We start from the raw sequence: 12363 nt of genomic DNA on the forward strand, positions 1-12363 counted from the left end.
GGGGGAAGGGTATGACCCCCTGCGGCGCTCCGGACGGGAAACAGCTGTGGAGGCTTGACAGTCCACTACAGTCCCACAAAATGTCCTTTCACAGGCGCAGGAATTAAAATCTATGTAAAAGAGTAGCTAAGTTTGTTGCTTCCTCATCAGACGTCGCTCATGACCAGGGCGCGTCCAGGCCGTCGCCGGGCAGCTCTTCCGGATTACTGTCCTCTTTATTCTACCATGTGAACCAGCAGCCATCAGCTGCCAGGTCGTGCTATATCCTGTCTGTTCTCCAGTACACTGTGATGGATGAAGATTTGATCATTTGTTCTTTACGTGTCTAAGTTACAGGAACAATTGGGATTCCTTGCAAAGGTTTTTTACTACCTCTCTCTCTCTCTCTCTCTCTGTCTGTCTAGGCATGTGCACACACACACACTCACTCACTCACACACATGCACAGACAAAGGAGGCGAGTCATATCTGGTGTCAGTCAGCCCCTCCCTCGCCACACTGTCTCAACGTGTCCTGCGATAATTAACCAGCTGCTGTGAAGTTCACCTCCCAGCACACGCGCTGCACTCTGGACCCAACACACACTCTCTCACACACACACACACACACACACACACACACAAATGCACACAAGCAAACACACACACACGAGGTTACAAGTCCTAAATCATGGAGTGAATCAACTTGCCAGAGGACCTGAAGGACTGGCCGGCCAGGTAGGACCGACCGTGCTTCTGATCGCCTCATGCTATTCCTCTGTTGTGTTAAAGTGTCTCTACGGAACCGTGGCTATCTACCACACAGGATTCAAAAAAAGCTATCAATTGGCCGAGTGATATATTTGCCCAGATTTATTGTCCGTCCGTCTCTCAGTCCCGCGTTCACCGAAGCACGTCAGATTAGTTTTGCTTGGCGTCATCGCTTCTGTTTTCCTCCGTCAACTACACGCGGTTGGTCGTCGACTTCGCCAGTGGTTTAATCAGTGCAACCACTCGCACAGTGGCGAGGCGCTGCTTGAAATAACTCTTTCAGCAGTGTGCCACAGTCTCAATTTGTGAAACTACGGCTGAAGAACTCACAAGAAATGAATGTGCAGCAGGAAATGTGGCTCGTTCAAATGAAAATAGAACCCCCCCCCCCCCCCAGAAAAAATACAATTTGCATAATCAGGTCAAGGAGCAAGTGTAACCCCCCCCCCCCCCCCCCCCCCCCGGGACAGTAAAGAAAGAGAGAGAAAGGAGTGGAGAGAGGGAGAGAGAGAGAGAGAGAGAGAGAGAGAGGAGGGTGGGAGTGTCATACAGGAAGGCAGCAGAGAGAGAAACTGGGTGTGTCGTCGCGTACCTCGGTTTTTTTCCCGCTGGCTACGTTTGTCTGGCTCACCGCTGACACTCAAATAACCGGCCTGTGTGTCACGGGTGGCGCGCATGCGCTTCCCCCCCTCTGGTCCACCAGGAGTGTGGGAGCCTCCCCGGACGTCGCGTCACGTCAAATCATGCAGGGCAAAAAACCAAAGACGTCCACAGTTCCATCCCCCGACACATTGGAGGCCCTTCTGTTTGCAGAAAAGAGACTCTCAAAGGGCCTCGGCTTGGTGCTTATTCATCAGCCGCCACCAGACGCTGCTGCGGCTTTAGTTCATCCCACGTTTCCCCCTCTTCTCTGCAGAAGAAGCCGCTGACGTGGAGCGGAGCAGCCCGGTCGGGGCTCATTGAACAAGGGGGGGGGGGGAGTGGCCAAGGGGACGCGATCGAAGTCAATTCTTTAACTGGGTGCTGTGTTTTCAGTATAGGACATGTTTCTTTTTCTTGTTGTGTATAATCTTCAGGTTTGGAATAGTCGTTTTTCTAAGATTGACTGCTGCCAATAGCACGCCTTGTTATAGAGGTCATGAACTCTCTGTCGGAGACGACTGCCTTTGTACTGTTGACCAGTTTATCAGCGGTGCTCCTGCACCGAGGGCTTTTCCCTGCTGATTTGTGAATCGCGCACACGCATGTAGACACGCCGCACGTCGCGTGCGTCCGGCCTCCAGGAGTCCATCGAGCCGAGCACGTCGAGGCCCGGAAGACGCAGCGGGCCGGAACCATACGATCGGCATTCGCGTAACGTGCCACGGCGAGGCTTTGTACGCACATACTGCGCGCCGGCGCCTCGTGTCCGTTCGTGGACACACACACACACACGCGCACCCGGGGCGTCCCGCGTGTTACAAGCAGGATTTGCAAATGGGCAACTTAAAAAGCAGGTGGTTGGCAACTGAGCGTTGGTGGTCCGCGGCGCCTGGTCAGGTTGCCAGCCGGACTCTTTTGAAGAGCTAGAAGAAGAAAGAAGAAGGAAGATTACACGCTTTGTACAGTGAACAATCAGGCTTTGAGGTGACGAGGTGCAAACGTTAAATCCCGTCAGCCGAGGAGGAAACAAAGGTAGTGAAGGTAGCAGTGCCGCTGTTCCTTGTTTCTGTCTGTTGAACATTCAGTTGTTCCTTTAATGCTAAGTATAACTTCCGTGTGCTTTATCTCTTTATTATGCCTCGCTGGCTATGTTCAAATACACACACACACACCATGTGGTATGTACATCTCCTTTTATGTAATTCTGAATTTTATGTGTGAATAACAATTTCATTCCAAAACAATTAGTTTGACACTTTTATTATACGTGCATTAACATATAATATTTGATGAATTTCTCTGATGTGTTTTAGATATGTAACAGATGAAATATTAGACATTATTTCTCTCGTAATGTCACATCTTAAATAGCATTTCATGTGTGTCAAAAATTCACATAGAGACAGTTTTTGGTCATTTCACATGCAGAATATAAAACGTGAATTGTGATCATATATATATATATATATATTAGTTTAGGATAGATAATGTGTAATTCCCTGCGTGTAAAATTGCGCATTGCACCTTTAAATGTTTCAAGTTTGTTGTTTTTCATGGTTCGTCACCGCGCGTGCGTACGTGCGTGCGTGACGAGTGAACTGTCAATCAGAGCAGGGAGCGGTGGGGCTGCTGCGGGGCGACAGCTGCTGAATACCTGAGATGTTTTTCTCACCAGCAAACAGGCTGAGACAGAGGGAAGAGAGAGAGAGGGACGATCAGGGCAGGCTGCCACCCCCCCCCCCCCCGGGTTGGTCGTGTACAGTAATCCATGATATGACAGAATACAGACAAGTGTGAAGCAATTCTCCACTTCTCTTGAAAGGAGCAGCCACGTGGAAATTCCTCCACAATCTCTCCTCTTTTCTTTTTTCCACGGGGCCCCAGTGTCTCCGACTGAAGGATAAGCAAAGCGCTCGGGTCTACACTGTCATCACTGGGTTACTGGGTGGAGTACTGTTATTAAATCTCCAAGAGGCCAGCACAAAAAGGAAAGTGAGAGAGTAGAGGCATGGCCGAGCGAGCGAGCGAGAGAGAGAGAGAGAGGGAAATATAACACAGGAACTTCAGAGAGAGAGAGAGAGAGAGAGAGAGAAACTGGAAAGAGATATTTAAAGCCCAGACAGAAGAAAGAGGCTCAGACAAAGAAACAGAATCGAGGGGAGAGCTCTGCTCTGATTTGCCTTGTCGCAGGAGGTGAGGCTCTGCATTGTTTTCTGTATTTTTTTTGGGGGGGGGGGGTTGGAATTGACAAGTGCAGCGTTGAACAATGTCAGCGGCCTTCCTCGTCCGCAGTTTGACACAGTGGCAGTTTGACACAGTGGCGGTCATACGACTCAACGCGTCCACGCAAACGCATCTCCAGGCGTCCGCTCTAATCCGATGATGTGTGATTCAAGATGGTAATGTTGTCGTCGCCGTCGTGGTCGTCGCTGTTGTTGTTCTCGTTCCCTCTGCAGTGAAGTCGATGCAGCCAGAGATGAACGAAGCCGCTCCGCCCCCCGTGATCCAGGCAGGAGACGGGAGGACGCTGTCCAGGTGCGAGTCGCTTCCACGTTCGGTCCGAAAACTCTGACTTCAGAGCTCTGCAGTGTGTGTGTGTGTGTGTGTGTGTGTGTGTGTGTGTGTGTGTGAGACGTATTCTCTATCAGTGGTGGAACAAGTTCCACGAGAAGCTGCCTAACTTTCAAATGGTCCAAGTTAAAGTCCTGCGTAAGTCAAAGTGGAATAGACTCCAGAGTTAAAGTGTACAGGAGTATATTCATGCAGGAAAATGGACCCTGAGGATGATACAGTGTGTGTTTTTTTTAGTTTTGATAACTTCATAAATAACTTTAGGAATTAGACAAGTTTACACTCTGATCACTATCCACACTACTGGAACTATCAGCCACTCATACTGTACATAGGTGTAAAGATGTGACAGGGAACACGGGCTGCACACACATGTTCACGCAAAGGGTTGCAATGTACGTTTGGGAGCGACTGTTCAATCTTTAAAAGCTGTTTTTTCGTGTTCATTTCAGAGCAGAGTTTCTCTCGCTGCTCAGAAACTACAACTGCTTCCTGAAGGACCAGACTCAGCTGCACCTCGGTTTCTCTCAGGTAAAAAGTTCGGATGCCGTGGAAGACCACGCAACCTTACATTCACAGCGTGGCGGCGAGTCGTCCTTATCGTCACCCGTCTCTCTGTTCAACAGGGGGCTGACGGAGAGGTGGTGGTCGAAGGCTTCCTGAACATCTGCTGGGGGGTGCGGAGACCCATCAGGCTGAAGATACAGGACGACAAACAGATGCTCCCCTTCGCCCCTCAGATCTCACCCGACCCCATCAGTCCGGTCAGCCCACTGGGAAACAAGAGGTCCGCTTCTGCCTTTTGTGGATTATTACTACTATACAACACCAATTCTTTGCATTGATAACCCCCAGGCATTGTTTGGCGTTTCCATTCCACATTTCATTACGGTGACGCTTTTGTCCGAAGCGACTCACAGTCATCGAGGCAGGTAGCATTAAAGGGGCAGTGCGCGATTTTAGAGACAACTTGTATCTCTCTTTGTTGTTGTTTTTGTTGTTGTGATTTTACTGCAGCTGAGCGGAAAACCAGGATTTATTTATTCTTTTGACGCACATATAGAACCGACAAGGAGGAAATATTCACTGATTTGTTTTATTTTTACAATGTGCGTATTGCCCCTTTGAGGGACCCACACTGCATGGGATGACCTGGAATCGAACCCTGTCCGTCTGTACCAAAGTTAGTGGCGTAACCCACTAAGCTACACCAGCTGTAATTTACCCTCAGCAAAATCCCAAATCTGCACTCGCAAGGGCCATGTGACAGCTGGAGAGGGGTTGTTCCATATGCAACTTTCCAAAAAAGAAAGTTGCATATTATGCTCAGAGGAACTGAGCGTAAACTCTACTTTTACTACTATAATTACACGTGTGCATTCATGTGATCCTCTAGACTAGACTATTGACATGCTGTGCTTTATGATAAGTTTTGCAGGTCAGGGCGGCACTTTTTGGATATAATGGTTAAGATGGTTAAAGATGCTTGTGCACCAGATACTGGGCTGCAGAAGGTGTCACCAATAAACAATAGCGTTATTGAATATTTTCCAATGTGAGGTGCAGTGAGCACAGTTTTGGGGCTTCACGACCTCCAATCTCCACCTGAACGAGACCGTGTCCTCAAGTTCTTCTCCTCGATTCAATATTCAATAGGGAGGACATCGTGGAACATCTGAGACAAAATCTCTTTCCTCCCCCTGCAGGGGCATGACGCGGTGGGGAGAGTACGTCGACCTTCACCAGATAGATGAGATGTCTGAGACGGCGAAGGAAACAGTCGTCACCAGTCCTTTACCAGGTTGCTTTTTATTTCCTTCCTATATTACCTTTGTGTTATTTCAACCGCTTTTGCATTACACCGAAGCACATTGAGATGTGAGACGTTTGCGTCGGTGTGTGTGCGTGTGTGTGCGCGTGTGTGTGTGTGTGTGTGTGTGTGTGTGTGTGTGTGTGTGTGTGTGTGTGTGTGTCTCTGTCTCTGCACGATTCCAAAAGGCCCCGTGGTTTACGAGACCACCACACTGCGTCCAGTGAGGCAGAAGAACCCGGAGCTGGAGGCGGAGTCCAACCTGTTCCGCTGCATGAGCGACGCCTCGCTGGTCAAGAGGCGGCGGGGCCGGGGGAAGTCGGCGGCGCAGAGGGAGAAAGAGAGACAACATCGCTTCTCCATCAACGGGCACTTCTACAACTATAAGGTGATGGTCTTTTTCCCGTTCGTCATCTCTCTTTTCGTCGTTCCACCTGCCAAGCTCAACCCCTCCTCCCTCTCCACGTCATCCATAGCCCCGCCTCCCACAAACTGTGACTCACCAATCACTTCTCTTTAATCTCCTCCAGACCGCCGTCTTCACTCCATCCTTTGGCACGCCGACTAAAGTTCGTATCTCCACCAGGATGACCACGAACCGGGTCATCGAACAGCTGCTACACAAGTTCAAGGTGAGTTTTTGTGCACGTTCTTCCAGCAAAAAGTACATGACATTTGCTGGAAATTACTAACATGCATGCATTCTTTGCATTATATCTAGTTTCGGCTCATTTCCGCTCACAGAATTTTACCCTGGTGTGCTTTACGTAACGTCCACATACTTGTGTCCTCATCCGGCAGATAGAGAACGACCCCCAGGAGTTCGCGCTGTACTGCGTGCACCAGAGTGGAGGTACGGTCTTGTCTGTTGTACCAAGAGTTAGACAAGGACATGGACGCAGCGGCATCCATCCATCCGTCACTCACCGACCGATTGTGTGTGGCGCGTGTGTCTTTTATGTGTCCAGAGAAGAGGAAGCTCAGTAACAGGGACCAGCCCCTGTGGGAGCGCATACTGCAGGGGCCCTCCGACGACATCATGAAGATCTTCATGATGGACATGGACGAACGGGAAGTCAGCAATGATGTGAGAGGCGCTCGCCCGGTCCGGTGCCAATGAATATACGTGACATTTTCCGAGCCTTCCCTCCCCTCCAATCCCTCAGAGTTTTTCAATTTCTCTGTTCCGCAGTCATGATATCACCCCGATGCAAACTATATTTACCTCTTCATCATGTGTCAGGTGGCCCAGTACCTGAACCTGGAGCTTCCGATCCTGGAGCAGGTTCTGCTGAAGCTCAGGGAGGAGGAGAGCCGGGAGATACAGAGCGTCATAAACAGGTGGGTCATTAAACTGGCTGTTAGATGGATTAGTCGCTTGTAATCCGTCGCTAAAAAGAGAGACCTGAGACTCACAGGGTCACGAAGAGGAGATGTTGACGCGCTTCGAGCCAGTGTGCATGTTCACTGCCTCGTCTTTGGTTCCGTTCTCCCGCACACCTGTCGAACGGACGTGCAGAGGCACGTCCGGCCTCAAAGAGAAAATCATTGTAGTAACATTTCCAGACCAGACGATGGAGCCAACATGTTACTGTAAATGACCTTCTGTTGGTTTGCCGCTGACTCGCAGTGTGTGTGTGTGTGTGTGTGTGTGTGTGTGTGTGTGTGTGTGTGTGTGTGCGTGTGCGTGTGCGTGTGTGTGCGTGTGTGTGTGTGTCAGGTACCACAAGCAGCACAAAGTCCTGTCCCGCATGCTGAGCAGTAAGATTCCGCCTCACATCGAGACCAGCGTCTGAACCAACTGACACAAGACCTGCCGAGTGAACGATTGGCCATAGAGAATTTCTAATTTCTTATTTATTGTCTTTTATATCTTTATAATTGAGGTTGTGGTTACAAAGGTTTGGATGTGACACACAAAGATGAATATTTTGGGGGAAAAAAACATGTCTGATCACAGAGAACACTAAACAAAATACACGTAAAATAGCTGTACAATAAGCACAAGATGGAACTGTTGTAAATAATTGTAAATAAATTGTTGTGTGTTCATAAATAAATCCATAAATAAATTGTGGGACCAGCACGGCGACTTCTGTTTCGTACTTTTCTCTCTGTGGAGACTGGAGTGTTCCCATTGACAGGCTGGTTATGGTCACTTGATGAATTTACTTAACACTTTTTTGAATTGATGAATAAAGTCAACGTGGGGATGATGACTCGTGTAAAATGTGATTTAAAAAAAAAACTAAAAAACTTTAGGACGTAGCGAAATTTATTAAGTTTCTATTTGTGCAAAAAACACGCAGACCTTTACTGTTCATCGTCTTCTTTACTGGCGCATCTGTTCGTGTTGGCTTGTCTGCCTGCTTATGTTTCCTGTCTGTTTCCTGACGGGCCCGTGGGAACCAGAACAACCACAATACACACCGATCACCCACAATCATAAAATGGGTGACTGGTTTTAATGTTTGGTGGCTGATCGGTAAAAATAAATCTTTTTAGATTTTTCCAACCTTGAAGCTATTAAAATGAGAAACATAAGTGGAGACTATCTGCAAAAGGGGTTTTACAATGGAACAGTTAAAGCCCTCTCTCTCTCTCTCCGTGTGTGTGTGTGTGTGTGTGTGTGTGTGTGTGACGGGAAACTGCTCACAAGTGGAAAACCCTGTCGTCCTAATGGTTAAATAATGGTGCAGTGTAGATTGAGCTCCTCAGGCTTTTACAAACACTCACCAGTCCCGACTGACTCGTATTACTGAGCCTAATTTTCCTCTCAAGTGATGAAGAATGATTTCATGAGCATAAATGGTAGCTGGTTGTTTTACAAGGAGCTGGGTTTTCCACGCACTGCAGGCCAAAGAGCTCAAACTGGTACATTTAGGCTTTTTTAAAAGAAAAAAGAAATTTAAAGAGTGCCTAAACCTCGTTGTTATGGCCTCGCTCCCGTCGCTGTGGAAGAAATACACACGCGTCTCCTAAGATAATTCAATCTTCACGCTCGTAATTGAATGTTCACTTTTACTGAAATACCAAATAATGACATGTCTCCGTGACAACTGGACAACAATGTAGGAGCTCGTGAGGGAATTTTCTTTTTCAATTTGCAATAATGCGTCACGTCTTGTGGATTGATGCAATGAACGTCATGACTGGGACACATATTACATCCTTTCTTCTTCGAGTCTACACGATGCAAATGTCTACCCGACTTCCAGCTTTTTCGTCCAATCAGACGGTCTATTTTCAAGCTGAAGACGCTTGAAACCTTTGGGCGTAGACCGGTTGGAATTATGTGGCGTTTGTGTGTGTGTCCGCAGAGGATTAGGTCTCATGTCATGGACCAACATGTCAGACAAAGGAGCAACAGTAAGATGAGCAGCTCGTCCATAAAGTTCTCCTTCATCATCAGCTCTTTCTGATCGATAAACGAACAAAAGTACTGTACATGTATATCCACATACATAAAGCCTTTTTTTTTTTACATACGGAGTTATTTATCTTGAATGTGCCGATGATCCTTGTCTGCCACCGGAAAAGGTTCAGGGTGTTTCCTCTCGGAGCTCATCCTTTCATTAAAACATTTGTTTAAGTCTCAACTTATTGTCTTTACAGTAAGTCTGTTTACAATGGAGGTCCCTCCCTTTTTTTTTGCCCCGTATAAAATCACGACTGCAGCCTTCGGGGCCACTGGTCAACAGCAGTCCTCCTGAGCTTCTCTCGTCCATCTCTCACGCGGGAGGAGGATGAAGCTGAATCTCTTCTCTGCTGTCTTGGCCACGCTGCTGGGGCTCTCCGCGCAAAAGGACTCACTGGTAAGACACAATGTACGCCGCAACACGCGTCTTTGTAACAGTTTTATTTCTCCTTCGAGGTTTACACAAGTAAATGAAGAGACTGCCATGAGTTAAGAGAGTTGTAACCGGAACAAAAGCAACGAGCTCAACTCATTCTCACCACTACTAGATCAGGCTATTTGGGATCATTGGCCCTAAACAGTGATTTTTGAAGCTGCCAAATAAATGATAACAAATAAGAGGAAATAAGACCTAAATGAAAGAGAGGAAACAGCTTATCTTTAAGCGAAACATGAATATTTCAGCGTAATCACATGCAACAAAGTTTTTCTTTGGTCACCAATGCATTGAATCACTTTAATCATATTTTATCCTGGACAGCTAAAACAACTGCGTTATGGGACTTTTTTTTAATTCAGGTTGGGTTTTGAGTGGAGTCAGGGATTTACTTTTAGATTTTTTATATTTCTTATGTTCCCTTTGTGTCTCTGTAGGTGCAACCGCAAGAGGAAGGTAACTGCCTGCTCTCATCACAGGTATTAAACACGTTTAATTCAATGTGTCTTCAAGGCATTTGACCGAATCGTCTCGTTGTAGGAGTGAAACCGACTCAAGCTCATCGTCCAGACATAATGTCAAGAATTCTGGAGGCTAATAAAGGTACGCCTGGTCACATCACGAACACATATCGGCACCAATCAGTGCATTCTCGATGTTCTGGAGCTGTCAACTGGATCTGCATGTTGTCCTTCCCTCCAGGCGTCGACCACACTCTGGTGCAGGGCGACGTCGCTCTTTCGAAGCGAAGGAATGCCATGAAATGCTGGAGCGAACACTGCAAGTGGGGAAAATCCTACAACGGACTGGTGGAAGTGCCCTACACCGTCAGCGAATATTATTGTAAGAGCAATTTTGATGGTGTCATGAAGGACGGAAGTTGGCCCTGGATCAATTGTTCTGAGGTCAATAAACTGGCATTAACCTTCTATTCACGGCAGATGACAGTGAAAAGGCCTCAATCAAAACGGCCATGGAGATGTTCCACCGGAGAACCTGCGTTCGCTTCGTTCCCCGCCGCGGCCAGTCCGACTACCTGAGCATCGAGAGTGACCTCGGGTGAGTGGAGGTGCTGCTGGCGGACGTCGTGCCGGAGCCGTTGTTTCATGTGGTCTCTCACCGCGCAGGTGCTGGTCGACTATTGGCCGAGATGGAGGTCAACAGGTGGTGTCCCTGTCTGTGTACGGTTGTCTCGATCGCGGCACCGTTCAGCACGAGCTCCTCCACGCGCTGGGCTTCCACCACGAGCACACGAGGAGCGACAGGGACCAGTATGTCAGGATCAACTGGGAAAATATCCCAGCAGGTCAGGTCTAAGCCTCTTCTTTGTTTTAAAATTAAAAAAAAAAGGTTTTAGTTGTATGGAACGGAAACAGGGCTGCACGGTGGCGTAGCGGTTAGCGCCGTAGTGGTTGCATGTTCTCCCCGTGTGTGCGTGGGTTCTCTCCAGGTTCTCCGGCTTCCTCCCACAGTCCAGAGACATGCAGAATGGGGTGACGGTAATTTGAGACTCTGAATTGACCGTAGGTGTGAATGTGAGAGTGAATGGTTGTCCGTCTCTGTATGTGGCCCTGCGATAGGCTGGCGACCTGTCCAGGGTGAACCCCGCCTCTCGCCAAATGTCAGCTGGGATTGGCTCCAGCCCCCCCATGACCCTTAAATGGATAAAGCGGTACATGATATTTGGATGGATGGAATGGAAACACTATGTATGTATTTGAAATATATATATAAAAAACATGTACAGTATACAGCAGAAAATACTGGAATCAAAATATTTAAATATCATAGATAATTAATTGTGATTATAACTGATTGATTATGATTGAGTTATTGCTTGTAGGACTTTCTTTTGAGCATGAAATAATATGCAAAATTTGGCCTGTGCCTTTCAGGTTTTTTTTGCCCGTCACTGTTTTGCTTTTGTTTCATTTGACAGTTGAAGCTCATTGATGTAATTATTATTTTTATTCTCTCTCTTTTTTTTTTTTATTCAACAGTAAATGCCTTCGACTTCCACAAAATGGACACCAACAATTTGAACACGCCGTATGACTATTCGTCTGTTATGCACTATGGAAGGTAACATCTCCTCACAGCTCACTTTATCTTCACAAGTCAAAAGGTTTTAATACATTAGAGTTATATAGATTCGACGGACCTGAATCTGATTTTATTTTCTTTCTTTGTTGTTTTTCTAGGACCACTTTTGCCTCAACGTTGGGAGCAGACACCATCACTCCCATCCCAGATTCCTTTGTGCCAATTGGACAGAGGGAGGACATGTCTGACATAGACATCCTCAGGATCAACAAGTTGTACGAATGCAGTAAGTATAGAAATCATCAGACACAGAATAATCCACTTCCAGAAATGTATTGAACAAAATATTTTTGATCTATTTATGCCTCTATCGTGCATGTCACTCAAATATGTCGATTTTATTTTCATATTGGAAAATAGATTAATTTTAACGTGACGATTTTTCTAATTTTTTTTTCAGACATTTGAAAGAAAAAGAAGACGACTCACACTGTGTGCTGTTCCTCAAAAACTTCAAAAGCGGCGCTGTGTCCGATCGGATTGTTGATTAAGTTAAATAAAAATCCCACCGTTCAAATAAATATTGATATTAAATCCATGCGATCTCTGTACAGCACCCTTTATCGTGATTAGTGAGTATGTTTTTCATAAAATCCCATCGAGTGAACCAACGGACCATAAAATTGCTATAAAG

General features: G+C 46.9%; 2 protein-coding genes across 4 annotated transcripts; both read left to right on the forward strand.

Moving 5' to 3' along the window:
• The first annotated feature begins 491 nt into the window (after positions 1-491).
• rassf6 (Ras association domain family member 6) lies at positions 492-7858 on the forward strand. 3 transcript variants are annotated; one of them, XM_035608344.2, is made up of 11 exons: positions 492-716; positions 3848-3926; positions 4415-4493; positions 4589-4749; positions 5669-5763; positions 5961-6160; positions 6303-6404; positions 6574-6625; positions 6741-6859; positions 7016-7113; positions 7493-7858. In XM_035608344.2, the coding sequence occupies exons 2-11, from the start codon at positions 3856-3858 to the stop codon at positions 7566-7568; spliced, it is 1053 nt and encodes a 350-aa protein (XP_035464237.1). In that variant the 5' UTR covers positions 492-716; positions 3848-3855; the 3' UTR covers positions 7569-7858. The 3 variants fall into 3 exon arrangements, with proteins under 3 accessions (XP_035464237.1, XP_035464239.1, XP_035464238.1); XM_035608346.2 differs by lacking the exon at positions 492-716 and adding an exon at positions 1240-3584; XM_035608345.2 differs by lacking the exon at positions 492-716 and having other exon boundaries at positions 3606-3926.
• An 834-nt stretch (positions 7859-8692) lies between these two features.
• Positions 8693-12209, forward strand: LOC118285175 (hatching enzyme 1.2-like). The gene is made up of 8 exons (XM_035608641.1): positions 8693-9587; positions 10064-10082; positions 10167-10229; positions 10329-10469; positions 10568-10685; positions 10754-10932; positions 11627-11708; positions 11828-12209. Exons 1-8 carry the CDS (start codon positions 9519-9521, stop codon positions 12006-12008), a joined length of 852 nt encoding a protein of 283 aa, XP_035464534.1. The 5' UTR covers positions 8693-9518; the 3' UTR covers positions 12009-12209.
• Positions 12210-12363: the final 154 nt, after the last annotated feature.

Source organism: Scophthalmus maximus, chromosome 20, assembly GCF_022379125.1.
Source record: "Scophthalmus maximus strain ysfricsl-2021 chromosome 20, ASM2237912v1, whole genome shotgun sequence".
In the NCBI taxonomy this organism is placed as follows: Eukaryota; Metazoa; Chordata; class Actinopteri; order Pleuronectiformes; family Scophthalmidae; genus Scophthalmus; species Scophthalmus maximus.